The following is a 27,403-nucleotide window of genomic DNA, read 5'->3' on the forward strand; positions in this document are numbered from 1 at the left end:
TTGTTTTCGACAAATCTGAGCGGCGCGTTTCTGAACACTTTGTTTAATCCACTTCATGCTGACTCAAGCAAACAAGCGTCAATGATACTGTCCTCTGGGAATTTACCATCACGCAAACTCACCAGTCCTATGAATAAGCATCAGTTCCTGGACCGTGAACCTCTCTGAGATGTTGGCTACATTAATCAGCACCTACACACTAACGGGCTCCAATCAAACCCTCGTCCAATTAGACACAACACAGAGTTCCTCCTGGCTTGATGAGGACCAGGGGATACCCGAGCCAGCATAAAACTCACTGGGAAAAACATCATGTATAAAAATACATGTATTTTTCAAAGATCTGAAGCACAATGGTCTGATTTGATCTATTAGGAGCCCAGAGGCAGCTTTCTCCTCTTGATGGAGCACAGCCCGAGGTCTCGAGTAGGAAAGCAGATGCCCAGCAGCACTTCCACACTGCAGCAAGGGCGACCTGGTGGCCACAGGCCTTGGCGAGCTGGCCACACCTATTTCACAAGAGCCTGCTGAAGAAAATACTACCATAAAAGTCATTTGGGGTGGTAAACCACAGATATCCAAAACTCCCAGTGATGATTCAGGATGAAAGATCATTTTGAAACACTGGAATTGCCCCTGGGACAGCAAGGCGGAGTGGTGACGGTTTCCGAGCAGCCAGAGAGGACAACCCATGCTCCCAAAGCGAGAGAGAGCTGGCGGGATGCAGCATCTCCCTTCTCCGGTCCCCGAGACCAGAGGCTGCGATGCCAGGCAGACCCTTATTTCCTATAACCATGCAATTTTGTTTAGTAATGAAAAAAAAACCCATAGAAGTTGCTGGGATTTCTTAGTTTTTGTATTGGTTTTCCACTTTGCTCCCTGATTTTAGAGAGTAAAGGCAACGAATAAGCACACCGACACTGAGGGTTATGAATTATTCTTCTTTTAATTTCACATGGTTTAAAATACGATATGAAATAAGGCTACAGTATATAAAAAACTCTCCAGCAAAATGATGTGCCAGCATCAGCAATTAAAACAAAACCAATCCCCTCCTCCTTTAAGAATTCAATGTAGGAGGGACTTTTTTTTGTATCCTTTAAAAACAAAACAAAACAAAACACAACACAACACACGGACACACACACATCGCTACATCTCTAAGCTACCTCAGCTCAGTTTTTTTAAAAAGCACCTGCTTTTTCCTTTTTTTTTTCAATCTCGCTTTTAAAATTTTTTTCCACTTTTAAAAAATATAAATTATATGAAAATACAAGTTGGAAAATAGTTGAACAGCACAATATAACAATCTCTTTCTTTTTTTCTTCTTCTATGTTTATCAGCTTAAAAAAAAAATCCCATGTGTAAAAACAAAACAGAACAAAACAAAGAACTTTTTTTTTTTTAACTGAGGCAGTTAATTCCTGGAGATATTCCATTTTAACATATATGTATACATAGATTTATCATTTATTTAAACCTCTTTGGAATGTAGACAACAGCTCATGAATGTTTTCTAGACCCTACCAGAGAGCAGAGCACGCCAAGGCATCCCAATTTTGTGACATTAACGAGGAACAAGCAACCAAGCCCTGAAGCCTCGCAGAAACCCCTCCAGAAGAGCAAGAGTCAGAAGATGGAGACATTTCCTGCAGCATCGGAATTTATTGGTGCCGTTTTTTGGAGGAGGTGTTGGTTTGGAAAGATGTGAGAAGGTTAAATCTTACAATATCTTCTATTTCTTGCCCCGTTTGGCTATTTCTCCACATCAACGACCATGTCTGGAGCGGGATGGTGGTAGTGTGGAAATAAAACGGATCTACACTTGCACACACATGAGTGTCCACGGGTTATGGTCATCCTACACACAGAGATGGAGAGAGAAAGGCAGCAGAAAAAGTGCTTCCATTTTTCATCAGGTTTTGGGTTTTTTTTTCTTTTACCGAGGTCCCAGATATCAACTGCCGAGGCCCTGGAAAGCTGTATGATAGTGCTATGCTCCCAAGGTAGGACTCAGGCTCTGCTGGGGGGGCCAAGGGGACATGCCCCCCGCATGGAGAACAGCAGATCATGAGCAGGACACAGAAAATATCCAAAAAAAATCACCAAAAGCACCTGAGGCATTCCAAAACAAGACAAAATTACCCCATTTACAAAAGCCACGTGAATCTGCCGAGGGTGAAGCTTGCCCCCAGGCAGAGAAACCAGCACAGGAGCAAGTCCCATCCTTGGCAGATCTCCATCATCCCTCTCAAACCCATCTTTCTGGTCCAGCACGTGTGAGGCGGTTAACCAAATTTTCATGGCCTCGAAGAACAGGAGGTCAGAGGGTTTGGGTTCCAGCACATCCCTCGCCAAAAGTCAACATACAATTAAAAAGCAGAAAGAAAAATAAAAAAAAAAAAAAAAGAGAACAAAAACAAATCTGCAAATTTCCAGTGTATAAACAGCACACAGCCCTCTCTGGGATGGTCTCTAGATTGGGAATAAAAAATAGAGGAAAATAGAAAATTATGAACCTGATGTCCCTAAGATTGTACTGCCCTTTTACTGCTGCACTTGCACACAGGCTGCGAGCTGGGATGGCAAATGGCTGAGAGAAACGATGGAGAAGCTCCAACCAGGAGCTACTTCCAAAAAACAGAGCTGCTTTCCACGACTCACCCTTTCTAACCTTTAAACCATCTTCCCAAAATCACTGGGCATGCACAGGTTTGGCTTGGAAACCCAGAAAAAATAAGCACGAAGGATGGGGTTGGTACCCGAACCTGCAGTTCCTTCTGTCAAGGGAAATTTTATCCCTGTTTTCTGCTTGAAAAAGGCACTTCAGCTGCAGTGGAGCATCCGAACACCGCAGGAGACGTCCTGGGACACAGCTTGGTGCCAAGGGCAGGAGATGGGGCGCCTGGCCTCCTGGCAGCACCCCTTCTAAGAGCGTAAGGGAGATTTTTCAAAGCACTCCTAGATGTGGCCTGTGAAGGGTAAGCTAAGGGCACTTTGCAGCTGCATGCAAGACAGCAACCCTGAACACCAAAAAACCCCATCCGATTGCTGCAAATCCAACCCATACGGTGTGTCCTGTTGGGATGCTCTTTAACTACTCCTCCCCTGCACATTTCTGTGCCGTCACATCTTACTCAACTCCCTTTTCAGCCTGTTCAGCAGCTGCTGCGAGCCTTGCTTCTGCGGTAGAGCTCTGCCCTGGTGCCTCGCTGGTGGAGGGGCCTCATCCACGATACTCATGTTTTCCTTTCCTCTCTCCAGCTTGGCCAAGCTGCTTTCTCCCATACTCCCTGTCTACCTGAGGAGATGAGCTGAAGTTTAACTTCCCAGTGGGCAGCGTCCCTTTCCTCCTTTGGTGCATGCTCCTTTCACCTTCCTTTCATCCCCTTTTCCTTCCTTTCTGTCCATCCCACCCTTTTCTTTCCGTATGCTCAGTGGGATGATGCGCAGCCCCAGCCCCCTGAGCTAACAGCATAACTAATAACATCCTGTACCTAAACCACCATCTGCTTCCATCCCCCTTGGCTGGAGCTCCCTCTTGGCCCACTCATTTCTCCTCCACCAGCACCTTTTTTTAAGCACGCAGCAGTCTGGGGGCTGATTTGCCCCAAAATGACCAACTGGGGATACAGAAGTGCTGGGTACCCCCAGCTCCGGAGGAAGCGGAGGAGAGCCCAGCACCTTTGAGCATCACCTTGCCCCGGGGTTGACCTCCCCATCCGACGCTGCCCCTGTGCAGGGGGGCTACATGCCCAAATATTTTGGCTCTTTGCACGCAGAGTCCTGTCGTGCCGACCCGATATACCAGCCTGTATCAGGCAGGCATCACCCAGCGAGCATCTCTGGAAAGCCTCTCCCAACCTCGCCCCTCACTACTGTCTCACAGTGCCTCTGTAATGAACACAACTACCTAAAACACACAGACGGACAGACAAACAACACAAAAAGAAGGTACTTTTGGTTCAAACGCATAATACTGTCTTTAAAAAGAAAACGCTCAGTGGCTCTCAGGGGCAAAAGATGCCATTCAGCAGTCGGACCTGCACGGATCCAGCTTCAGGGTCTTATCTGGATATGGAAACGCTCACTGCCCGATCCTCTAACTCACACTGAGCCCACGCCGAAGGCGGTCGTCAGCCTCAGTCTGCTCAGAGCATCCCGGGAAGTGCTCGGTGCAGCAGGATTTACCCCTCTGAACACAAACCAGTTGCAAAAGGTTTGGAGGACAGACGGAGCAGCTCCCCACGGGACTGATCCTGCAACCGTCTCGGGCAAGCACATGAGACCTCTCATTTACCCCGGTGACACCAGTCATATGCTTCATGTTAATCACACCCTGACAGGGTTTGCAGGATCAGGCTTACAAAGAGCAGTAAAGAACCCATTTGCAAGGACAATTTCCTTTCTGCGTGTGCCCAGGCTGGTTAAGACATAGAGCAATAAAGATAGAGCTGGTCGAAACAGGAAGGAAAAAACATTTCCCTTTGGTTTTTCAACTTTTTCCTCATTTCCCCCCCCCATCAACTTACATCTTTTCCATTTACGACATTCAAAACACGGGAATTTCTCCCCTTTCCCCTCCAAAAAAAAACCCCACCAAATTTTCTGAAAGCACCAAAGTGTTCCTTGAGCAAAAAAGTGATTTGGAAAACGCAGAAAGACATTCTCCCCGCAAAGCTTGATAGGTTTCGTGCACAAAACGCAGCCGTACAAAAAGGCCCCTTTTTTAACAACAACAAAAAAAGCAGAAATTTCAACCAGCTTTATCAGCAAATGGCGGAGCAAAGCATGTGGGACTGGAAGCAAGAGTGGCACACCCAGCCAGCATCACTAGGAGCTAGTTTGGAGTTAATTTTCCTTCACATACGATTCGGAGATGCCGAGTCGTAGCACTACACTTCTCCAGTGGGGTCTACATAAACTAATTAGGTTTTTTTTTTTCTTTTCCTCACTGTGATAAAACTCTCTGCTGGCATAACAGAAACAAACACACACAATATTGCAATACTGAGACCACCTTAGAGCTTAAGACTATTTAAAAAAAAAAAAATACTGGCACAAAATTTAATAAAATAAAACTTTAACAAATTTTAAAAAACAAAAAGTCTTGATCCCTCCTAGCAAAAATTCTGTCTTTTGTAGAAAAGACGACAACCGACAGAAAGGCAATGTAACAAGAACGACAAACAGTTCTTGGTTTTTTCCTGTATTGCCCCTCCCCGAAGCAGGAATATTCACCTGCTTTGGTTTTCCCGCCCCGCCCCCCCCCCCCCCAAAGTTTAAAATCCTCAAATCTTCGGGAACACTGTCATTTCCTGAACTGTCAGTTTGTGTGCGAATAACACAAAAAACGAAGGGATCCATTTGATAATATTTTTTCTAAACAGCAAGGGATGGGGAAGAGGTTGGGGTTTTTTTAAGTGAGCTACATTTTTCTGGCTTTCTTAAAACTCAGAATTTCACCCCAAAAAAGCCTGTCTTGGAGCTTTCAGGAAAAAAAAAAAAGCCCATCCTTCTCTGAACCAAACTTCTTAGGTTTCAGCCAAAAGTTTGCTTCTTCCACCACCCTCTCTCCCAACATCCTCAAAGCATCAAACAGGAGTTGCTCTTTAAAAAAAAAAAAAAAAACGAACAACAAAAATAACAGCAAAAATAAAAAAGAACCAACAGAAAAAGTCTCATCAACTCTCCAAGATGACACGGGGTGACCCTCCACCCCGGCCAGCCACCTTCACTCATCGGCATCCGGCTTGACGTCCAGCATAGCATGGAGCTCCTCGGGCGTGTAGCCCAGCAGGCTCTGCAGGTCGCAGACAAAACGGTAGACGTAGCGTTTCCCAGCCGTCTTGTGGATGATGTTCTTGTCGTAGTAGTAGCGCAAGCCACGGCTCAGCTTCTCGTAGTTCATCTTGGGTTTGTTTTTCCTCTTGCCCCATCGCCTCGCCACCTGGGAGAGGGGTGAGGAGAGTCAAGGGGGGGATGCACATCGCAGGGAAGAGAAGGAAAAATCTATCTGGCTTGGTCAGGCAGCCATTGGCAAGCAGCAGTGCCGGACAGGAGGGAAGGGAGAGGACTTTCCTCATCTTTAAGACGGACACGGATGGGTCACAAGTGTTAAAGTTTGGGAAAAGCAACCTCCATGCAATGGCAGAATGTTGCAGAGGACTCGGATATATCAGTCAGGGAAGGGAACGAATGTCCCATCTGTTCCCCAAAATCAGTGGGAAGCCCCCCTCTCACCTGAACACATCCTATTTGAAGAGCTTTGGCAATATGCCTCTCTCTACAGTGTTTCAGCTACTTCACACCAACTCTGGGCACAAATTACAGCTTCCTAGGTATGACTGCAGCCCAATTTTTAACAAGTTTTCAGCTGGGCTCTAATTCATTGTTTTCCCCGACACATACCCAAGACCAGAACAACATGACTGCCCAAATCTCAGCACTGAAGGGAGGAGGGGAGGGTTATCCACACCACTATTTCAGAGGAATTTGGGCTGTGCACTTAATTCCAGGTCACTCTACCTCATCTGGGTCAGAAAGTTTGAATTCCCAGCCATCGCCCGTCCAGCTGATGAAGGACTGACAGGACTTGTCAGTGAGCAGTTCCAGCAGGAATTGCCACAGTTGGATGGGTCCACTGCCTAGAAGGACAAAGGAGACATGAGACATTAATACCAGGAAAAGCACAGCCCCTTCTATCCCAGAGGGGAAAAAAAAAATCACATGCAAACAGTGCTCACTGAAAAAAATAAAACCTTCTACTATCAAAAAAACCCATCAGTGGCCACAGGGCAAGATCTGGGCTGAGATGACAGCTTAAGAGTTAAATCCTGCAGGTAAAAGAGCTTCCTATTTGCAGCAAGAGCTGAATATTCATGCACTGGAATGTTTCACTTCAAGTTACATAAATAGGATTATTTTTCTGGCATCCAAACAGCAAGGAGTCATTGTCTTGGCACAAGAGCACCACCATTTCCTCCGTGCCAAAAAGCTGCTGGCCATTGCATGAACTCCATCAGACTCCCGCTTCCCAACTTTGACTCTTTGCTCCATCGCTGTTTACTGAGATAAGGGGGAACCCAGGTATGAAAATTATTTGGCCTCTTTCCAGGGCGTGTTGCTGCAGGAATGGGCTACGCCGGCTTGCAGAGCTCAGTGCAGGGAAGGAAGGGGCTGGCTAGCTTGGCAGACAGATCTCACCAGCTCAGGACCGGTGGATCTCCCCATTACAGTCTTGTCACGGTCTTAGCAAAGCCATAAGCAAACCTCCCTGCGGCTGCTGGTTCCCCTAATCCAGCCGGAGAGGCATGAGGCAGCACGCAGCATCCCATGCCACGAACATTCAGCCTCTCCTTACAACGCCGTGGTCTCCATCTTTCCCCTGGGTGCTAGTTTTGGCCAACAGCAATTTGGCACGGGGTCTTCAGCCCAACACATCTAGCCTGCAGTACCTGGTGCACCCCACTGAGAGCCTGCAGCTTTGCAGCCTGGTTTTGGCTGGATTAATGGTGTATGTGGAGCGATTTCGAAATACTTATCTCTACCTTTGACTGGGACACAAGCGCAAAGAAAAGGAGAAGCCCTCAAGCCAAAATCTCTTCGATGAGCAACTTCCAGATGCAGCCGCACCCAAAATATAGCACTTAGCTCTGGGCAACATGTTTTGGGAGAGATTTTGCCATGTTTTAAACACAGCTTAGAATATATCACTAATAATAAGAATGACAATAATAATAATAATAAACAAAGCCAGAGGTTAGAGGAAATGATTTATCACAAAAAGAATTGCACAGGCTGGATTAGGATGGCAGGCTGGGGTAAACCTGCCTGCTGACAGCAATGAGCAGAATCTTCAAGCAGGGAAAAAAAGAGTTATGCACTCAGAAAAAGGGATGGAGAACAGCCTATTTCCAAGAATGACAATGAAGGCTGTCAGAGCTGTGGCTGCAGGATAACCCGCAGAGGGAAGAGAGGGCTGCTTCCCCTTTTCCACAAGATTTAAAATGAGTCAAAAGCAGACAAGCTGCTGGGGAGGAGGAAATGAGAGAGCTGGCTCCAGGATAGGGGAATCGCTATGCCCTGTCCAGACCTCCCCAAATTGTTTCCCTCCTGTTATCCCTAAGCAACCGCTCCAGGGTTTTGCAGGCACCGGCTCCTCCGCTGAGCCCTGGGGGTTATCGCACAGCCATGGGCAGGACAGAGCAGGGAGCTCAGAGCATCTCTCTGATTGTAAATGGGAAGACGATACTCAGCGGGGAAAGCCTCCAGCCCGTCGTCTTGCCAGGACGTTGGCTCTGCGACCGCGCTCTCCAGTAGGGATGGAGTTGGATTATCTGCGCCAAAACGAGGGAGGAAATTCAGATGACGCCTTCGCCTCTCATCCGAAAGGGAAGAGCCAAAACCCTGGCCTGAAATGCCACCGCATCTCAAAGTTTAGACCTATTTATAGCAGCGAGCTTTAAATACAGAGAAAACATTGGGCAAAAAGGTTATTTCAGCCACCTGAGGTCCTCCACTGGGAATTGCAGGTGAATTCACATGGGGCTGGTTTCTCTTGGCCCATCTGATTTTACATCAATTCCCTTCACACATACAGAGAGCACCCAGCACCCAAGTCAGGCTAACAGAGAAACAGTGCTAGGAGACAAGACTGAAGCAAGACCAGGTTCATCACCTCGCATTGATTTCTCTCCTGCCCTACCAAAGAACAAGGATTTTTTTTTTTTATTCCTTCCCCAGAATAAGGCAGATGGAAACCCATCACCTAGGCGCCAGGTTCTTGGGTAAGCAACTGCCCTCAAAATACCCCTGAGCCACCCTGGCTCTGCAGGAGGCTTTTAAGGTTCAAATGTCATTAACCCCGTGCCAAGCGGCCAGCGCAGTTCATGCTTGGTGCTCACGGCTCGGCTGCCAGCTGGCATGGAGAGGTGTCGGGAAACCCAGCAATTTCTCGCCCTCTCTCCAGCAAGTGAGGTAGGGCTCCTGCCTCTGCGCCAGGTGCTGCTCTGCTGGGTATTTTGGGATTTTGACGGAAGCAGTGTCATCCTTGGAACAGGGATTCCCAAGGTCTAGTCCGAGCTGTCTGCGGAACACGTGTAAAACCCCAAATTCCTCTGTGTTGGACAAGCAATTATGTCAAGAATGTGTTTACTGCAGGGCTTGCAGGCATGTCTCAGCTCCTATAAACACACACCCTGCCAGAGGGGAAGGCAGTGGAGGCCCTGCAGATGTGCCACTGCCGCTGGGGCAAGACTCCGAAACGCCAGCGAGGCAGGCGATGCACGAGGTGGCAGGAACCAAACCCCGGCACATGCCTGAGCCTGCATGCACAAAAACAGCTCTGGGGAGATGGCAGGGTAGGAAGGTGAAATGATTAGGGAAGGGGTGCTGGAGGTCCATGCATCATCTGGTGGGCTAGTACAGCGGTAATTAGTGCTGGGAGGGCCGTCTTCAGAAATGAGCTTCTTTTGCCTGCTATGCAGACCAGCAAGGAGCAGGGAGTTGTTTTTTCCCAATGCCTAAAGGATTTCAAAGTGACCCTTGGCTCATGCAGAGATGCCATCTCCCCGATGTCGTGTCCCCAAAGCTACCAGGGCAAGCATGAAGCTGCCGGGCTTGTCTCTGCACCCCAATCCTCCTCCCCTGCAGGAACTGGGAGCAGCGCCCATTTTCCATCCCTTCTGCTTCAACCCTTCCACTCATCCCCAGCTGTGGCTGGAAATCCCCACCGCAACGCCCAGTCCAGAATCACTTCATGGTACAAGCACGGACAGCCGCACCGACCGCCCCAAGGCCGGCGTAGCTTGGCGAGTGTATCCCACCACACAACCTGTTGCCTTGATTATCTCCAAAAACAACCACCAGTGAGTGTTCTCGCAGCCTTTTTTTTGGATGCAGCCCCAAGTGTGGGGTGGAGGGACACACGCCACCTTTTATGGCGCAGGTCCTGCTGCGCACATCCAGGATCTTCCCAGAGCAAGCCCAGCCCTGGCTGGGCAACGGGGACAGCCTCTGCTCCACAAAAGACAAGACAAAGACTCAGAGGGTGGTGGGATGTCCCCCCGCCCCGCCGTGACCTCCAGCACCCGTGAAGGCTGCTAAGAATAGTGCCTGCCGGAGGGGCTCGCCCGCCTGCCCGCCAGTGCCACAATGGGGGCCCTGTCTGGCCTTGGTGGCACTGAACGGGGTCCTTCAGCAGGGAGTGTCACACTGCAGGAATTCTCCCACGTCAGGGGGAAAATATGCCTCTTAAGCCAGATGATGGATGGCTGCTACAGTGGGAACCGCTGGCTGAGCGGTGCCTCCTCGGCACCAGTCCTCCGATGGCACCCGTGGCTGTCCTCAGAGCAAAGGGTTTGGTGCCGTGCCATCCTCCCTTGGTCGGGACTGGAGGTCCCCTACCACCTTCCTACCCAGTGGCTCTGAAGCGGTTTGAAACCAAAATACGCACGACAGCCACTTTCGCTGTCGCAGTGATGGTGGTACCACCTGGCTGGGGCAGACGGGCATCCATGCCGTACCCAGGAAGGCACGGCCCGAAACACGTCATCCCCACTCTCTCTCAAGACAGTTTCACACCCCCACCCCTCTCAACGGCCTCTGTTTTGTTTTCCTTCTTTCAAACAAGAAGAAGAAGAAGAAAAAAAACCCTACTGAAAAAAAAAAGCGGCGCACCTATGCTTTTCACCCTGTGGTTTGTGGTTCCAACCCAACAGAACAATTGGGCATAGCAACATCTCCAAAACAGCCTTTGCCCCACTCACGTGCCCGCCCTGCCCAAGCCCCCTTCGATGGTACTGCAGCATCAAAGGTCCCCAATTTCCCCTGCCGTGTTGGGGGAAGGCAAAGCTTGTCCCCATCGCTCCCTTGTTAGACCAAGCCCAACCGCCTCCTCCCCAGCTCTTGCCCAGACTGGTGCAGGCAGTCACACCACCGCAAAGTGCCAGCTTTGCATGGGTGGGAGGGCAGCGGTGGAGCTCAGATGGAAGCATCTCCAAAGAGCAGGCGTGAAGAAAGCAGGGAAGGACCCAGAAAGCACCTTCCTTGGGGAGCCACATGATTTTGGTCATGCTTACAGACAGGAGAGCAGCCAGGCAGGCCACTCCGGGCCAGTTCTGCTTTCCCAATGCATCTCCTCTATTTCAAGGAAGAACATGCTGGGAGGACTGGTCTCAATCCAGAGGCATCTGGCAAAGCACAAGGGGTTTTGTGAGCTTCACCTCTCCCCCTGAAGGTGGTCCTGCAGGCCAAGAGCTGCCGTGCAACACTCCAGCTTGTTGCTCGAAGGAGAGACAAAGCCACATTTGCTGCTTTGCCATCACCTCCAGGCTGCTGAGAAGCCGCTGCCAGCGGCTGCAGCAGCTCTGGTGAGAGCTGAGCTGCCGTCACGGTTGGGCAGCATTGCATGGGGCTGATTTCACTGTCATTTGCACATGTCTGGCAGGTGGAGCAGGAGCCACTGAACCAGCCCTGAGCCCCACCCTTGAGCTGCCCACCTTGCGGAGGCGAAAAGGGCTGCTGAGCCCATGCAGGCTCTGCACTGGCAGCAGAAAACGGGCAGGAGCTGCTGGCTGGTCACACTTGAAGTCACCCTGCAAGAGCAGGTAAAGGGTATGACCCAGAACGAGCAAGCTAACAACATCCCCTGCATTGCACAGGGGACAGAGGTGCTGCTGTGCTGCTTCTGATCGCTGGGGCAGCTGACTTCATCTCCAAATTCCCCTAAACCAAGATGCAAGTGGCTACGGATGCCCATACAGGCACATTTCTCCAGAAGTGCAGGCAAGCAGGCAGGAAGGATGCTGATGTTTCTAGGAAAACTACTGCACAGACTCTGCATGTCAAGGACAGCTGGATCACCGGACCATGGTGGGAGAGGGGCAGGGAAGGCAGCTGCTGGGCAGATTTTTGGATGCCGATGCCCACAACACATCCAGGGAGCTGGCCGGTGGAAGCTTCAGGCCAGTAGCACAAGCAACAAGAGGAGGAGAAGAGGAGGAGAAGCGGTACAGAACCTCTCTTTCAAGAGACCCACTTTCTTTGGCACCAACTTGACTTTCTTGCAAAACAGCACCTGCGTGCTTTCACTTCTGTGTCACAGATAAGCATCGCTCAGAAACAGAGGCTCGTCAAAGGCTTCAGGCTCTGCACCGCAGACAATTTGGACAGGGTACATGGGTTTAGCAGGCAAATTTGGGCCTTATCAGCATGGTACTGTGAATACTGATAGCAAGGATCAGGGTTGGATCTGGCCTGGGCAAAACCGTTTGGTAGACAGAAGTGGTCCTGGGCGCTCAGGCAAGATAGCATCTGCGAGAGATGGCTATTCCCTGCACTACTTTCTGTCTTCTTTAAGGGCAGCATGATAATGAAGATAGCATCAATCTGTCGCTGAGAGAGACACTCAGGTCACATTGTGATATTAGCTAGATTGTCTGTAAAGGCATCAGCAACTTCCTAACTATGTCCATAAGAAAGGACAGCATCGCAAATGCAAAACCAGCCTTGCAGATGAGGGTTCAAGGTTTGGTGTGCACTTACTTCAGCTTTCTCATCCCTCTTTCCCTTTTTCCTCTCAAACACAAGGGGAATTGCTCTGCTCTGTCTGTTCAGCTATGTGGAGCAGCAGCTCGGCACATCACGGCTCTGGTGTTGTGGCAATGCAGACAACACCGCGAGATGGAAAGCCCCGGCCTGCACAGACAATGCTGAGGTCCTATGTGCCACAAAGCAAACAAACAGCACTTCTTGGCTGTAAACCCACACAGGTGCCTTGGGGTGCTCAAGAAAAGCCGAAAACAATTCAGCCCCGAGTGAGTATCGCCAACCACAGCGGCAGAGAGAGGGTCTGAACGTCCGCTGGACCTACATCACCAGGAGGGCAGCAGCACAAGTAGGTCAGCGAAGTGGAAAAATGAATATAGGGCAGAAAGGCCAAAGACCAACACAGTCAGACCCACACCACCTGCCCTCTGCATGGGCTGCACACTTCTCTGCTACAGGCTTTCTGCATTTATTCACGTGGCATCAGGTCTCATGAAGGATGCGGGTGGCCATGGCACCCGTCGGAGGCAGCAGCCTGCAGGATCCAGCTATGGCAAAGCCACAGGCAGGGCTGCAGGTGGCACGGAGGCAAAGCTGAGCTCAATTTAGCCCAGCTGGGCTCAGGTACAGAGGGATCTATACCCATGTGCCAGCACGCACCTAGCACAAGCCGCCCGCCCACACCAAACACTGCACTGCTGCATGAACGAGGGAGCTTAAACTGAGCTCAGCTAAGCCAATGTGAGCTTTAGCACATCTGTTTGCAGAGAAGACGCATCCTGACACACCGCTTGCCTAAATTTAATAGATGCACTCTGTCTCCGTTTCCTAGGTCATGGCAAAAAAAATAAAACCTGGCTTAATGTAACACTCAAGCTGGCCAAGTTCTGAGAGAGCTGGCCCCAAAACCAGAGGTGTCCAGAGCTGGCCCTCCCTGCAGCTATGGAAAGTGAAGTTCACCAACTCCTGAGCAATTACATTTCTCCTTCAAAAAAGATAAGAAAATTGCATCAACCTCTATCTGAGCAACCATGGCAACTTGTTAAATTAGGTCAAGATGTGGGGGCAGATAACGCAGCTTTGAAAAGCTGCTTGCGAGCTGGGTGAAGAACACATCAAACGCAAATGGAGCTTCCGCCAAAATGCACCTTCTCACCAAAGCATGCGCCTCCTAGGGCAGATACCATCAGAGATCTGCCGTGGCTGCGATAAAGCACTGTGCCACCTCCCTGGGCCACCAGCAAAACAGGCCCTTGGTAACAAAACCTGAACAATATTGTTAAGTTCTTAAAGTCAACCCAGAGAGCCCTGGAGATGAAGGACACGATCTCCCAGGCTTCACCCTTCCAGTCCTAAAACGTACACGCCATGGCATGTCTGTTGGGTGCTCCGCTGGCTGGGGACTGGTGTTGGACTTGTGCTCAAGGCATCGTCTCAGCAAGAAAAGGAAAGCAGGGGTCCTGGCTGCTTTGGGACCTTGGGCTGGTAATCCCCTGCTCTGCTCATTTGGAGGCTCCACCTCCTCACCAGAACTGCAAACAGAGCCCAAACTTTAAGTTCCTCTGCTCTAGCTTGTAGACAGCACTTCCTCCCCTGAGTAAAATAATTGTAATGTAAAGCAAAGCAAAAAAAGAAGGACCTAGGAGTTCTGCCTGAGAGTCCCCACACTCCTTGCTCAGCTGGCACAAGAGGTCCAGCACTTCTCAGTGGCCAGCCTAGACTTCTTTTTTTTTTTGCAGAAATACACTAGTACAAAACAGTTTTGAGAGTGCCCAGTTGTCCTAGTTTGTAATGCAACATGTTCTCACATGCTCTCGCTGTGACCTGCTTTCACAGCAACCTGGCTTGGCTTTGCACCCGTGCTGGGCTCCCTTTGCACAGAAAATGTAAGGTGCTGACAGATCAGTAGGCTTTAAAAAGGGACAGAGGACAACTCTGGAGTCACATGCCTGCAAAGGTCATCTGTCCAAAGATCGTTCCCAACAGTAAATGCAGGCTGTGGTGGTTTGAGGACTGAATTACTGCTTAGCAGCATTCGGAGCAAGCAAGCAGTGCTCCAGCCCAAGGATTTCCAAGTGACTGCTGATTTTGGAAACCTCTGATTTTCCTCTCCTCATTTAAAGTTTCTCAAGCGAAGCAAGGCAAAAAAAAAAAAAAAATCAGACGCTCCCACTTATTGATCACACCAAAATGCCTGGGCCAAGGGATTATCTTCCCAGCTCAAAATGGGGTTTGAAATGAGGCAAGGGAAAATGTTATGCAGCGCAAAGCATTTGGAAATGTGCTCTGGCATTGCATTAACCTAAGTCTCCCCTTCCTGGCGGCATGAGTCCAAGGACACTCTTTGGGGTGCTAATAATCCTTGGCAAAACACAGGGTCCAGCCGCCGACTTTGTCTCCTCGCTTGCAGAGGGAGCTGGGAACACCACCTCTCTACGGGGGCAGCTCTTTTCCATAAGCTACAGCAAATGTGGAGGGAAACATCCAGCTTGGAAAATAAAGCTCCTAGTTTTGCCAGTGCCTCCGTGCCTCAGTTTCCCAGCTGTTAAAAGGCAACCAATGCTCCTGCCCAGGCACTGGGTACCCAAAACACTTCCACGGGCCACAGTGAAAGGCGTTATCAGGAGAAAATAGGAATAAAAACTGCAAGTTGTGCTCACTGGTCTCTTTTAGAACATCAACTTCCGGGGCACGGTGGAGGACAATGGCATGGCCCCTCCTACCACTCATGCCTCTCCCCACCACATCCCCCAGCCAAAAACCATTGAGGAATAGCAGAGCACACTTTGGTTTTGCATTGACTTGATCGAAACAGGCTCATTCAGCAGGCAGGGCTGAGCTTTCTTTCTAACTAAAGCTATAGCAACAAACCACTTCCTTTTTTATACATAGCTCCTAAAATTATCTCTCCACCTCTTCTCCCCTCTGCATCTCTCGCTCCCTTACAAAAAACTAGATATCAGCCCTAAGATGAGCTGTGCGTGGGAGGAAATTTCAGGGACAGTCGCACCTCAGGATCTGCTCTGAATCTTTTGGTGATCTTTATCTGCACAAACTATTTCCACTGCTTGGTTCCTCCGGGCCACAGCTGCTACCAGCTGGGGCAGGAGAGATCAGTATATACAAGGGAAAGGGGAACTGGCAGGAGGCTGCCTTGCGAATTTTACTTATAGTACAGGCAAAAGACATGGCACAGAAGGACTGGAAAGAATTATCTCAATTTTAGCTGGAAGCCCCATCCCACCAGGTTTCTCTAAGATGCCAGATTGCTGGAGGGCTGACATATAAAAAGCCGGAGGTTCCGTGGCCTATCACCTTCTCATCTCTCCCAGTGCAGGGAATGGAAAACATTTGGGTCTACTTTGGCACCGTCCCAGCCCTGCCTCGCACCAAGGTAAAGAGCAAAACCAAGTGCTTCTTCCATGCCAAAAGGGGAGAAGATCATTTCACATCACACGCAGCAATGCCAGAAATGCAGCTGCTCCTACCCAAGGTGGGAAACCACAAGTAAGTGGCCAGCATGTTGCATAAAATTGTCAGCAGGGGGAAAGAGGCACTCTCTACTACCTTGTGTTCTCAGCAGCATAAACCAGACACCAGTCCCTACCAGACGCAACCAAGAGGCATCCAGGCGTAAATGAAAACACAAGGTATCAAATGCCCTGCATTCAGCCAGGTCCTGCATCCTCCATGAGGTCTGCAACGCCCACGGTTGAAGGACATGCAGCCTTGGGGGGCTGCGTGCTCTCAGGTGTGCCCACATGCACGTGGCTGACCCCAAAACCACCCCAAAACCCCTCACTCACAGACCGCTAAACCGGCAACACAGACATTGCACAACCCAGAGACCCTGGAGGCTCTGCCTTCCACTGATGGAGAGGCTCTACCCAAGACACTCAGCAGAGAGGCGGTTTCCTGAGGAGCATGACCCTACCTGTGTAGCCAGCGAGGGCAGCAGCAGGAATGACAGGCTTGTCCTTGTTCATATCGGCCCGATCTCGAACATAGTCCTTGAAGGTGCCCTTGGGCTTGTGGTTGGGCAGGGCGGCGGGGTAGTCCTCCGAGTCAAAGCTGTCGTAGGAGGGGACACGCTGCAGGCTCTGGAAGGAGGACTGGCTGCTCCAGGACTGCGTCAGGCGGTCGCAGCTATCGTAGCTCTCTATGCTCTCGAAGGAGTCCTGGCCTCCAAGTTTACCTGGCGAGAAGGAAGGGCATGTGAGATGTGCCTGGCCAGCACAGGGATGCTTTTAGCTTGCCACGGCCAGGAGAAGGATGTTTCGCCTCCTCGCTACACAGGGAGAAGGCAACCAGGCAAATGTTGCTGTCCCACCATGCCTCATCTCCAAACGAACTCCAAAGTACAACCTGAAACTGGGATACTTGTATTATCTTTGGAATTCAGAGCAGGGCTATCTGAGCCCCGGAGAAGTTTAGGCAGCAAAGCAAGGCAGAGTCAGGGAAAAAAACCAGAGTCTTGACTCTCGACCAAAGACTGATGATGCCTGGGGCTAACTGGAAATTGTCCTCTGTTTCAAAAAGGCAACAGCAGAGAAATAATCCACTTTAGACAGATATTCAAGGCTCAGTTCAGGTGCCAGGACCTCTTGCTCTTGCTGCTGAAAGATACGGGTCTCCAATAAGTCCCATATTATATCTGCCAGCCCTATATAAATGCTGCTCAGGCATATTCAAGGGCACTGGACACCAAGGTTCTGTACGTTTGATGTTTCCTGCAAAACTATACAGCAGCCTTTTATTGCCATATGTTACAACTAGCTTCCACCCCCAAATCCCCAAACAGCAGCAGATTTGATGGAGGAGGAGAGCAAACGGCTGAGAGCTCAAACAGCTATTTTTCCAGTTCTGGTAAGGTGAGCACAGCTGGGTTGTATCAAGGCTACTCTCTGGGGTATTTTTAGTAAAGACCAGAACACGAGAGGCCAGATCCTCAGCAGTGCTATGCTGATTTACACCCACTAGAGACAGCATAAGTATACCCTCTGTACTTAAAACAGAGAGCTAAAAAAGGATCCAAAGAACAAACTGAAATTGCGCTCTCTGATCTCCCATACACTGCCGATTGCTCAACATCTTTACTGACAAACTAAGAGCGTAACAGGATCATTCAAGTTCACTAATTTCCCAAACTGGGCTAAAAACAGCTGCTGGGATTGTGCAAGAACTCCTGGAGAAATTTCCACTGGCAGAGCTACCCGCAGCTTGGGCCCAGATAGTAAATCACAGGGGAACAGGAACGTGGAAGGACGCTGGCACACTCCCCCAGATATTTGTTGTGTTGTAGTTTGAAGAGCACTTGCTGTGAAAAGACTCAACTACCATGGGCTCTGCCCTGATTGCTGGCCCAGAATCATTTGAAGTTTGGATCCATTGGCTTGATTCTGCTGGTAGTATCCATGCTTCAAACTAATTTTATTTTTTTCTTTTAGTTTTTTTGAGAGTTTCACAGAATACACTTCAATCACCTCCTGAACCCCGCAAGGGGAAAATTAACACCACTTTATGCATGTTCATTAATTGGCATAACCACTTCCCTGAGAAGTCCTGCAGCACAAGCTCATTTAGAAAAGGAATTCAAAATCTGACGGATGAACAGCCGCGGTGTCGGAGACGTGACTTGGGTCATTTCATTCAAAATTCACCTAAATTTGACCTAAACATGAGCCTTTAGAAAAATTATGCTTTGCACCTACTCAGGAGAAACTTGTTAAGGGTTTGGCAGCTACACTTTCCAACTAGATGCCCTCACTGATAAGGCAAAGTGAAACAACTCCCATGGGACCACAAAATTAACTCCTAAAGCCCACACAAAGAAAGGCAAAAGGCAACTGTCTGGAAAACCTTCATCCTGAATTTCCCACTGATGAAGCGCTTGACTTCATGACAGACTAACCTTTTAATACAGTGGAAGGTAAAGACATACGTAAATATAAATAAACTGGCCTCTGCTTTATATTAAGGCTTCTTTATACCACTCTGGGAGGATTAATGCCACACAAAGGCCCTTCTACATGGCTGAAATGTAGCGTTAGTGTAAGCACGGCCATAGCCTGTTGCATTTCTTCAATTGCAATCAGTATTTTAAAGTGTTTGCTAACACCAGGGGCCCTTGGTCCCCAATGCTGAGTTAAGGGCTCTTTCTTCCCTCCCCTAGAGCCTTTTTAGGCTTGTCAGTGAGAACAGGCTCAAGGTACAATTGCAAAGGCATGCCTGAGTCATTGCTTTTCAATGAGAATTATTATGAAATCACCTATGTTAAGAAAAGGTCAAGAAAAGGGAAAGACACTAATGAGAGAGAGCCAGAAAAACAACCCCAGAAAGAGGAGCTTACCTAAAATTGTAACACCACTGCCCTTTTGGCTCACCATATTGTCCAAGCCACCTCTCTCATACTAATGCTCAGCCAGCAGCAGAAGCAGAGGTAATAATACAAATAATAACTTTCTTGTCATTAGCTCTCCGAGCTTGGAAAAAGAATAAGGAACTTAAAATAAGCTCCACTCAGCAATGCGTATGTGATGCAGACCTGCAAAGGGGCTCCGGCTTTCACGGTGAACCAGCACATCTTCAGTTCTCGTTGCTGGATGAATGGGTTTAAATGTTCAACATCAAACCTGGCTCACAGCAACACGTTACTATAATGAATTTTAGGCATGGGGACACCTGGATTCTATTCAGGGTGCAATTGCAGGCAGGTCAGATCTCTTACCCGTGCCTCAGGTTCCCTACCTGGAATCAGAAGATAATGATACCCCTTTGTCAGTTACTTTCAGCTCTATGGATTAATTTTTTGCTTTGAATATATATACTGTGAGCCAGACCCTCAGCCTTGCATTAAGGGATGTAATTACAAAGTAGTTGGGCATCTGGGCCCCATGTGTTCGGAATTTAATAATATTAATTGAAAAGGTATTTGGGCTCAGATCCTCAAAAGTGTTTAGGTATTAAAAACCCATCATCTCAAACCGGAATCATGTAGCTATAACTCTTTGGAGATGTAGGGTTGTAGCACAAGGATTCAGGGGGTCCTTCAGCTCTGTCGCTGACTCAACCCATGACATCTGCATCTCCTAACAAAGCACAGGGCTTGGGTTCATCAGAACAGACTCTCAGTTCAAGCAAGCAGCCATCAAAATCAATGGAAATAATGGATAAAAACTTTGGATCATCAAGTGTAAAACCCTTCAGAGCCTTGGACAGTAATTCCTGATGAGAACTTGTGAAGAATTTGTGGGGTTTTGCCTGGTGTCCTAGGAAAATGAGATTTATACAACCACACAGCAGCTTTCCTCCCTAATAACCTTAAAGCCTATTTCAACTTTGCTCAAGTTTGACATCAAAGTCCAGAGCCAGAAATGCTACATTTTTGCAGATGATGTAAAAACAGGCAGCAGAGTAGAATATAAAGACCTTCATGTTTTCCCTGGAGAGAAAGGCAGGGAGGGCTCAAAGCCATCAGGGAATCCATCTGGGAGTTCAACCCCTTAAGATATATGTTGGGAAATGGCTTCCTTACTGGCATTGCACAGCTCCCTGCTGGCCTTGGTGCCCCCAAAGCACTATCTCCTACAGAACCAAAGGCAGCACTTATGCTGATGTAGGTAGAATAGCAAGAACCCAAGCAAACCCTGGGAGATACCCAACTTTACCTCGACTGGCACGTCCCATGCACATGTTGTCTGGCGTTACCACTTCTTGCTTGATCGTGAAGTAGTCTGTCTGCAGGGAGTCCGTCTGCACTGGGTCACGCAGGATGACCGAGGGATAGTCGTTCTCGTACTTGAGGGACAGGAGCTCTTCCGAGCTGATGGGATGGAGGGTCTGGTAGGACTCTGTGATGAAGCTGGGCTCGGAGAACTCAGAGGGAGGCACGCACTGTGCATGCTCAATGCCGTAACCTGTTGGCAGAACGGGAGCATCAGAAAGCAACCCAAACACAAACAGCTCAAAGAAACCAGAGCATTGCTCACTCCCTCTCCAGTCTCCCACAGCACAGAGAGATTTGAGGTCAGCAGTGCAAGAGGAGACTGCCTCTGGATATAAAATACCTGGCACAATTGGGCGCTAATTTTGAGTAAGGTTTCTAAAAGCTGCAGAGAGATGGTGTCTTATAATTGCACCAATTTACAAAAATAAGACATCCTCAACCGTCATCAATGTGCATTACGCCAAACTCCCTTCAAGCAAGCTGCTAGTGGGAAAAAGCTGGAAAATCATGAAGAGCATAGTCTCAGCAAAGGAGATATAGGGCAAAGAAGTTCAATTGATGACTGTAATAGATGAGTCACTTCCACAGTCACCTCTCCTCACTGGCCAGAGCCTGGAATTCCAGTTCATTAAATATATCACAGATTTCAAATGCCCTTAAAGAATATCTCCAAACCAATGGCAATGGGAAGCACAGGACTCCAGACTGATGACTCATCCCTTTCCTTGCTAGGTTCCTACCTAGCAATCCAGAATTAAGCCTTCTTCCCCCATTCCCTCCCTTTTTTAATATGTTTTTTAAAATTCCCAATGTTCTGGAGCATTGAGGTCACTTTTCAGGTCTGCTGAGCTACAGCTCCAAACAAATAGTGCTTGTAAAGTCAGATTATAGCATCTCAAGGCAGTCACCAAAAAATACAGATGGCTTCTAAATAAACCCAAAACGCTACAAAAGACAAAATTACACACTTTGCATGCTCTGCCACGACAGAGCAACAACTGCATGGTGCAGTCCTCGTGATGCAGACAAATCTCTAGTAGGTGGCACTTTCATGCCTGGAAGCACCAGAATGATACTGATAATTGAGACTTACTAATGAAGTAGTCTGAAGTATAGCGGGATTCTGGATATGTTGTATTCACTCCATTTGCTGGGTACGGTTTTACCTCTTCTGCAAAGAGGAAAGGAAGGAAATGTCACATGTCCATAGACATATTGTGCTTCGCAAGACTTGCTGTAATACAGAGAGGTCTGAACTTCCTAAAATGCTCTTCTCTGGGTTAAACTGGGACGTTCAAAGGAACAGAAATGAGTTACGAGCTGAAATCCCACTGAAACAAGCTTGATGCACTTGGGTTCCTTTGGGAATTCTTGCTGCAGGCATGCCCAAATTTAAACAAAACAAAACCAAACAAAACAGCAACAACTTTCTCAATCAGAGGCTCCAGGTGGTTCTGAAATACTAGTTGCATAATTTCCTTGCTTGCCTTAATTTTTGTCATCTTTCATTCTCTTGAGGATTGCTTATCACACTTACATGTGTGAGCTCGTGAAAAAACTCCACGACACAAGGACAGTTGTTTTCCTGAAGAAGCCCCTATTTTTAGACCAGCAGTAGGTGTGTGCAAGTGAGTGGGTACTGCATACCAAAACCAGCTCTTACAACCCCAAATTAATGCTAATTCCCAGCCTACACAGCACCTTTTACCTTGCACCTGATGCAGGCAGAAGATTCCATGCTCAAAAAAGCTTTGTCGCACTGTCCATCACCCAACTCCTGATAGAGACTCCACCGTGTATGTACAGGTAGCACACAAAATTTTAGCCTTTCTATAGGCATAATTCACTGAGAAAGAGCACGTATCACACCAGAGCATAGATTCTCTGCTTTCCATTGCTTTTTCCGAGCACTCTGGTACTCCTAGGCTTGGCGCTGAGTTTGCTTTCCCATGTAAAAGCCACATTGCTCCTACCCTGACCAGTTTTTCCATTAACACCTTACTCATTCCAGCATGGCATGTGGGCAGAGATACCGGCATGGGAGATTTTCTTTTCTTTGCAGAGGGTAACCAAAATAAAAAACACACAGACAACTCCGGGTTATGTTTATTTCTGCTAAGGCTAAAGAGAAGCGAACCGAAGATAACGCATGTTCGCTCGCGAGGAGCCTAATTTTGGCCCTCTCTCCTGGGGATTGCAGGGTGGAAAATATTCTCTAACAAAAGGAGGTTTTGTGCAAACAGAGAGACCTAATGAGAAATGCTCTTTTCCTCTCCCCACGGTGTCTGCCAAGGGGCAGGGTGGGTGACCACAGAGAAAGAGAGAGACCTTCAGCTATGCTTACAGTCAAGTGGAGGGCACTGCTGACTGCTGGTAACTGAAGAGGTTATTTTAGGAAGAAATTTGGAAAAATATGCCTGAAAATACCCAAATCCATGCAGGGAAAAGTCACCCATCTGCTGCCATTTTTAAACCCTGAGCAGCCTGTAGTACATGAGTCACTCTCAGAAAGCGCTCACAAGGGAGGCACGTTAGCTGAAGGGACAGCAAGGTCACAGCCTGTCCCAGCATGACCTGATGCTGGTGGTCACACCACTATAGGTAAAGCCAAACATCTGAGGCTTAACCACCACTCCTAGCATCAACACCCCCAAGCGATGATGGTGGGTGGCTGCCCGGGAAGACGGAAGAGATGGGGACTGGCAAGCTGGACCCTGCCTCCATGGTTGAGCCTGGGGAAATCTTGATCTCTTCACACTTCACATCCCCAGCTGCCAAGTGGAGACAACCATCTTCTCTTGTGTGGAGAGAGATGTGGCAGGGACAATTTTGCACGTTATGTTTGTACAGCACGAGCACAACAGAACCCAGACTTTCTCAGGGGTTTGGACACGTACTACCAGTAAAATGAATCCCATGACTTACAGAGAACAGAAATTAGTCCTTGGGGTGAGGCTGGTAATTTCTTGAAGCTCTTCTTAGTTACTCTCCAAATACTTCACAGATATTGCCCTTCTGGGAAATGTGTTAAGAACCCACCATGGAAGCTAAGGCTCAGATAGCTTATGCAAGAAGTGACAAAGTCACCAGTAAAACTGAACACAGAATGGAGATTTCTTGGTTCCCAGGGCTATGCCAACAGCGTTGAGACAAAGAAATTCAGCTTTATTCTTTTTCATCCTTTTGGAGGAAAAGCTGCAACAGGCACAAAGATTTTCAGCTTATTTGTAAAAGTTCCTCTCTGTCTCAGGCCTTTTGCACCCTCGTGACTGCTGCATCCTAACACCCGCATGTGTCAATGCTATAAGGAAACAAGATCCTTACTTTACTGTGAAACTACAGCACCCAGTTCATCTCCATGCCTTGGGGAATCTGCAGGAAGAAGCAAACCCAGCTCTGATGCCTCAGTCAATATCCGCGGTACATCGCACCCCTCTCCAGCAGGTTACAGCCCAAACAAATGAAGAAGGGTTGTGGGAAGGCATAGCTACGTTACAAGCAATGGCTTATAGCAAAGAGAAATTGGACTGACCACAATGTTTTGCTTTGTTTGGTTAAGCTGCTTGCTGTTGATATAAGCACTCAATAAAAATTATGCAAAACAAGAAGCACAGAACAGACATAAAGAGCAGAAAAACAGCCTGTCATACACAGACCCTGGGAAGAGCCATGTTTACCTTTTGCAAACCACAGGTAGCAGTAAAATTAGTAATCAGCAATTAACATCCATTTGTCAATGGTTTCCTGGAAGGCATAACTTTGCTCCCCCTCCCCTTCCTGCCACCAGTACAGGCCTGCTGACAAGCACGCAGGGTCAGTATGACAGCGCAAGGGATATTCCAGGAAAGCAAATAACTCTGCACAAAAAGGAGCTAGAGAAAGAACCCAGATTTGCTGCTGCTCCTGCTCATGGCTCAGTAAAGGTGTTAAGCTCTTCATCTGCTCTTTCGAAACTATCCCAGGTTAAGCGTTGCTTGGGCATCCAGACACTATGAAAATGGACACCCAAAATCAATGTGTATGTCCCCAGTCAATGAAAATTAATGCCTATGAATGCTGTCATGCAGGGACTGGCAGAGATGGCTTCTCCCATGGGCAACACAGCCACTCTTAACAGAATGCCATTACACCTTTTGGGACACGAAACAAAGAAAAGCAGCCTCCAATCACAACTGGGAAATTAGGGTGGGATTTTGGTGGTATTGTTGTACCCAGTTCTACCAGAGGAAGTAGTAAAATTCACAACGGGAGCTGAACAAGCTGAGGAAGAATGCTTTGGAAAATCCCGCCATCGTTTCCAGGCAGGCAAAGCGTCCCTGCCCACTGTGCATTCCTGCCAAGCGGCCAGTGCAAACACCCTTCCTCTTTCCAGCAGTGCCAGGATTTGCATTGCCCACTACTGGTTGGGATGCCCATTTGAAATCCCACTGGAAAGCTGGGCTTTGACAGCTCCTTTTATTGGGATTAAAGCCCGAGGTGAACACCTCATCGCCGAGCCAGACTGCGAGCCAAGGTCTTTGGAAAGGCCCAAAACCGGGCTAGGTTAGCCAGGATGGCATCAGCCAGTCACCCTGGAGCCTCCAGGACTCACCTTTCTGCAAGATCTCCAGATGTTCCCAAAGGATATCTCCCACAAAGTCAGGCGCTAGCTCCAGGAAGCACTCCTTGCCCAGAGCGCAGAGGGCAGCTCCGTTCATGCAAAACTTCTGGAAATCCACTCCCTTCAGGCTAAATTCATTCACTGCCCACATCACCCAGTCCCGCACGTGTGTCTCCGTCCACTGCTGGGGATCTGCAACAAGGGGTTGTAAAAGAGATCCATTAATGAGCAACTACAAGCCATTTCCCCAGGAAAACAAGACAGAAACAGTGCTACAGCTGCACTGCACTTGCACAGCCTCATCCCATAGAGATTGGCAGTCCACGGGCATAAGGGTAAAACGTGGTGGAGGAACACCATACCTACAGTTTGGATCAGCCCTACTGCAGACATATTTCACGCAAGGAATGAGCTTTGGATTTGTTTGGGACTTTTAAAAATTCCACCAGTTCTCTGACCCCTTCTACCACCCATTTCTCCATTTTGCTTGGTTTCTCCCTGTCATCAGCCTCTGGTAAAGGGCTCCTGCTGTTTCTCCATATAGTGGAGATGACTAGCAAACAGAAGTCCTGGAGCTGCCTCCAAAGGAGCAGGTCGCCAGAGCTGCAAGAGCAGTCATCCAGCAGAAGTTAGCAGGACAGACAGGCACAATCTGTCAGACAGGTGTAGTCTGCAAGTGGTACTGAAAGGTTTTGCCTATATGTCCAGATTTTTTCCAGCTGAAGCTGCCAAGAAACAAGGCAATACCACGTGAAGAGAATCAACAAAAGAGATGGCAGATGTGGAGAAGGGCAGCCTGGCAGGAGGACACAATCTCTGTGGCTACCACAGTTGCTCACTGGGAAACCATGTCTTACCTTTGGGGATTCCCAGCCGCTGTTGCTCTTTTGCGAAGCCACTGAAGGTGGCTTTCAATGCCTGAGACATCATTTCTTTGCTGCTGGGAGTTAATAAAGGCACATCCGCACATTCCATATCTGAAAGAAGCAGGAGAGAAAAATGGCCATAAGGACATGGAACTGGGAAAGACGACAGGAGTCGTGCTGGCTGTTGAATTGTCAGAGAAACAGAGAAATCTTTTTTTCTTCTGAAATTTTCACACCCAGACCCTCTAGCCCTACACCTAAACCCTGCAAGTCCATGAGCAGGCTTCTAAAATACAAGAAGAATAATCTTGTGCTTCTAACAAGCCTCTACTTAAAGGGTATAAACAAGCCATGTCTGGGAAGCTAGGTTACATGGTGCACATGGTCTCCCTACAAGCCAACCATGAATGTGCTACTGGAAATTCGACGGTGATATCAAAGACCTTTCCAGACTTCTAGCCTGCTGGGCTTCATCACCCCAGTTGGTGTCTGGAGTCTGGGAGATAGCTGAGCAGCTCCAGACACCAATGAAAGTAGAGAGTCCCACACCAGGGTGAGCAAGAAAGCAGGGAGAAAAGCATCTCTGAATTACCGCTCCACCTCTGGGCATCCTGGTCCAACGAAAAGCAAAAGGAAAAAATTAATTTTAAAGAATCATGGGCAATCCTGGTAAAAGTAAGCTGACAGCAGGCTGAGGCAGGATGAAGAACCAGCAGAAAACCCATTTGAGGAGGAAGGGAAAACAAAGAGCTGGAAAATCCCACATTAGCACGGAGTTACATCATGCGCAGCCAGCCCGTAGCACTGAGCGATGCGATTCGGGGTGAGTCACTGAACAATGCTCAGCCACCCCCATGGGAGAGCGCAGGGCCAAGCCAAGAGCCGGGCCTTGCAGTAAGTCCTGATGAGAAGCAAAGCTCTTCCTGTCTTTCTTTTTTTTTTTCTTCTTCTAATTTATTTGGAAGCAGGCAGATATTTGTAGCCAAAGAGTTTCATAAACAAAAGCAACCATTTAAAAAAACCCTCCTCGATCTGAATAAAGGTTTGGCTCTTTTTCATATATTTTAAGCATTCCTGAAAAACATCTTTCATGGAGAAGGAAAGCCTCATCCAACCACCATCTCAAACAACTGAACTTTATCAGTCTCATATGTAAATCTTCCACCTGAGGCTGGCTGAGCACTGTAGCCTATCGGAAATTTTTCAATGAAAACTGTTCTCAGTGCAAAAATGACAACACGCGCAAGCTCTTTTGGTATTTTCATGAATGTCTGGATGTAGACATCAAAAAATCAAAGAATTCTCTGTTTTGTGGAAACCCCAGCCACCTTGGCTTACCATCGCTCTAAGTTAATTTAAGCTCTGATTTAATAAGCCATTATACCTGCAAAACACTGGCAAGTGCTTGTTTCAAGCAGCATTGAGCGTATCCCTAACGCAACGGTGAGTCAGGGTGGGAGACAGCACTGCAGCCGCCGAGCACGGGCAACCCAGTGCAACAAAGCTGCTTTCCAGTCTGACCCAGTCTGGGCTTCCTGCTCCACTCAGGTACCTCCACAGCCAAACTCACAGGCATCATTTAAAGTCCAAACAACACAATGTTGGGGTTTTTTTGCAAGTGGGAATCCGGGGGTTGGGTCAATAAGCATCCACGTGCAGCTC

General features: G+C 48.3%; 1 protein-coding gene across 1 annotated transcript in view; it reads right to left on the reverse strand.

Moving 5' to 3' along the window:
- Positions 1-927: 927 nt before the first annotated feature.
- Positions 928-27,403, reverse strand: part of ETS1 (ETS proto-oncogene 1, transcription factor) — a 49,030-nt gene continuing 22,554 nt past the window's right edge. Inside the window, exons 2-8 of the mRNA XM_052786341.1 lie at positions 25,733-25,852; positions 24,867-25,067; positions 21,369-21,446; positions 20,217-20,465; positions 16,484-16,744; positions 6,529-6,647; positions 928-5,950 (exon numbers count right to left, since the gene is read on the reverse strand). Coding sequence (XP_052642301.1) covers positions 5,735-5,950; positions 6,529-6,647; positions 16,484-16,744; positions 20,217-20,465; positions 21,369-21,446; positions 24,867-25,067; positions 25,733-25,852 — 1,244 coding nt within the window. The 3' untranslated portion in view covers positions 928-5,734. The remainder of the gene's footprint in view (positions 5,951-6,528; positions 6,648-16,483; positions 16,745-20,216; positions 20,466-21,368; positions 21,447-24,866; positions 25,068-25,732; positions 25,853-27,403) is intronic.

Source organism: Harpia harpyja, chromosome 4 (assembly GCF_026419915.1).
Source record: "Harpia harpyja isolate bHarHar1 chromosome 4, bHarHar1 primary haplotype, whole genome shotgun sequence".
NCBI classification, from domain to species: domain Eukaryota; kingdom Metazoa; phylum Chordata; class Aves; order Accipitriformes; family Accipitridae; genus Harpia; species Harpia harpyja.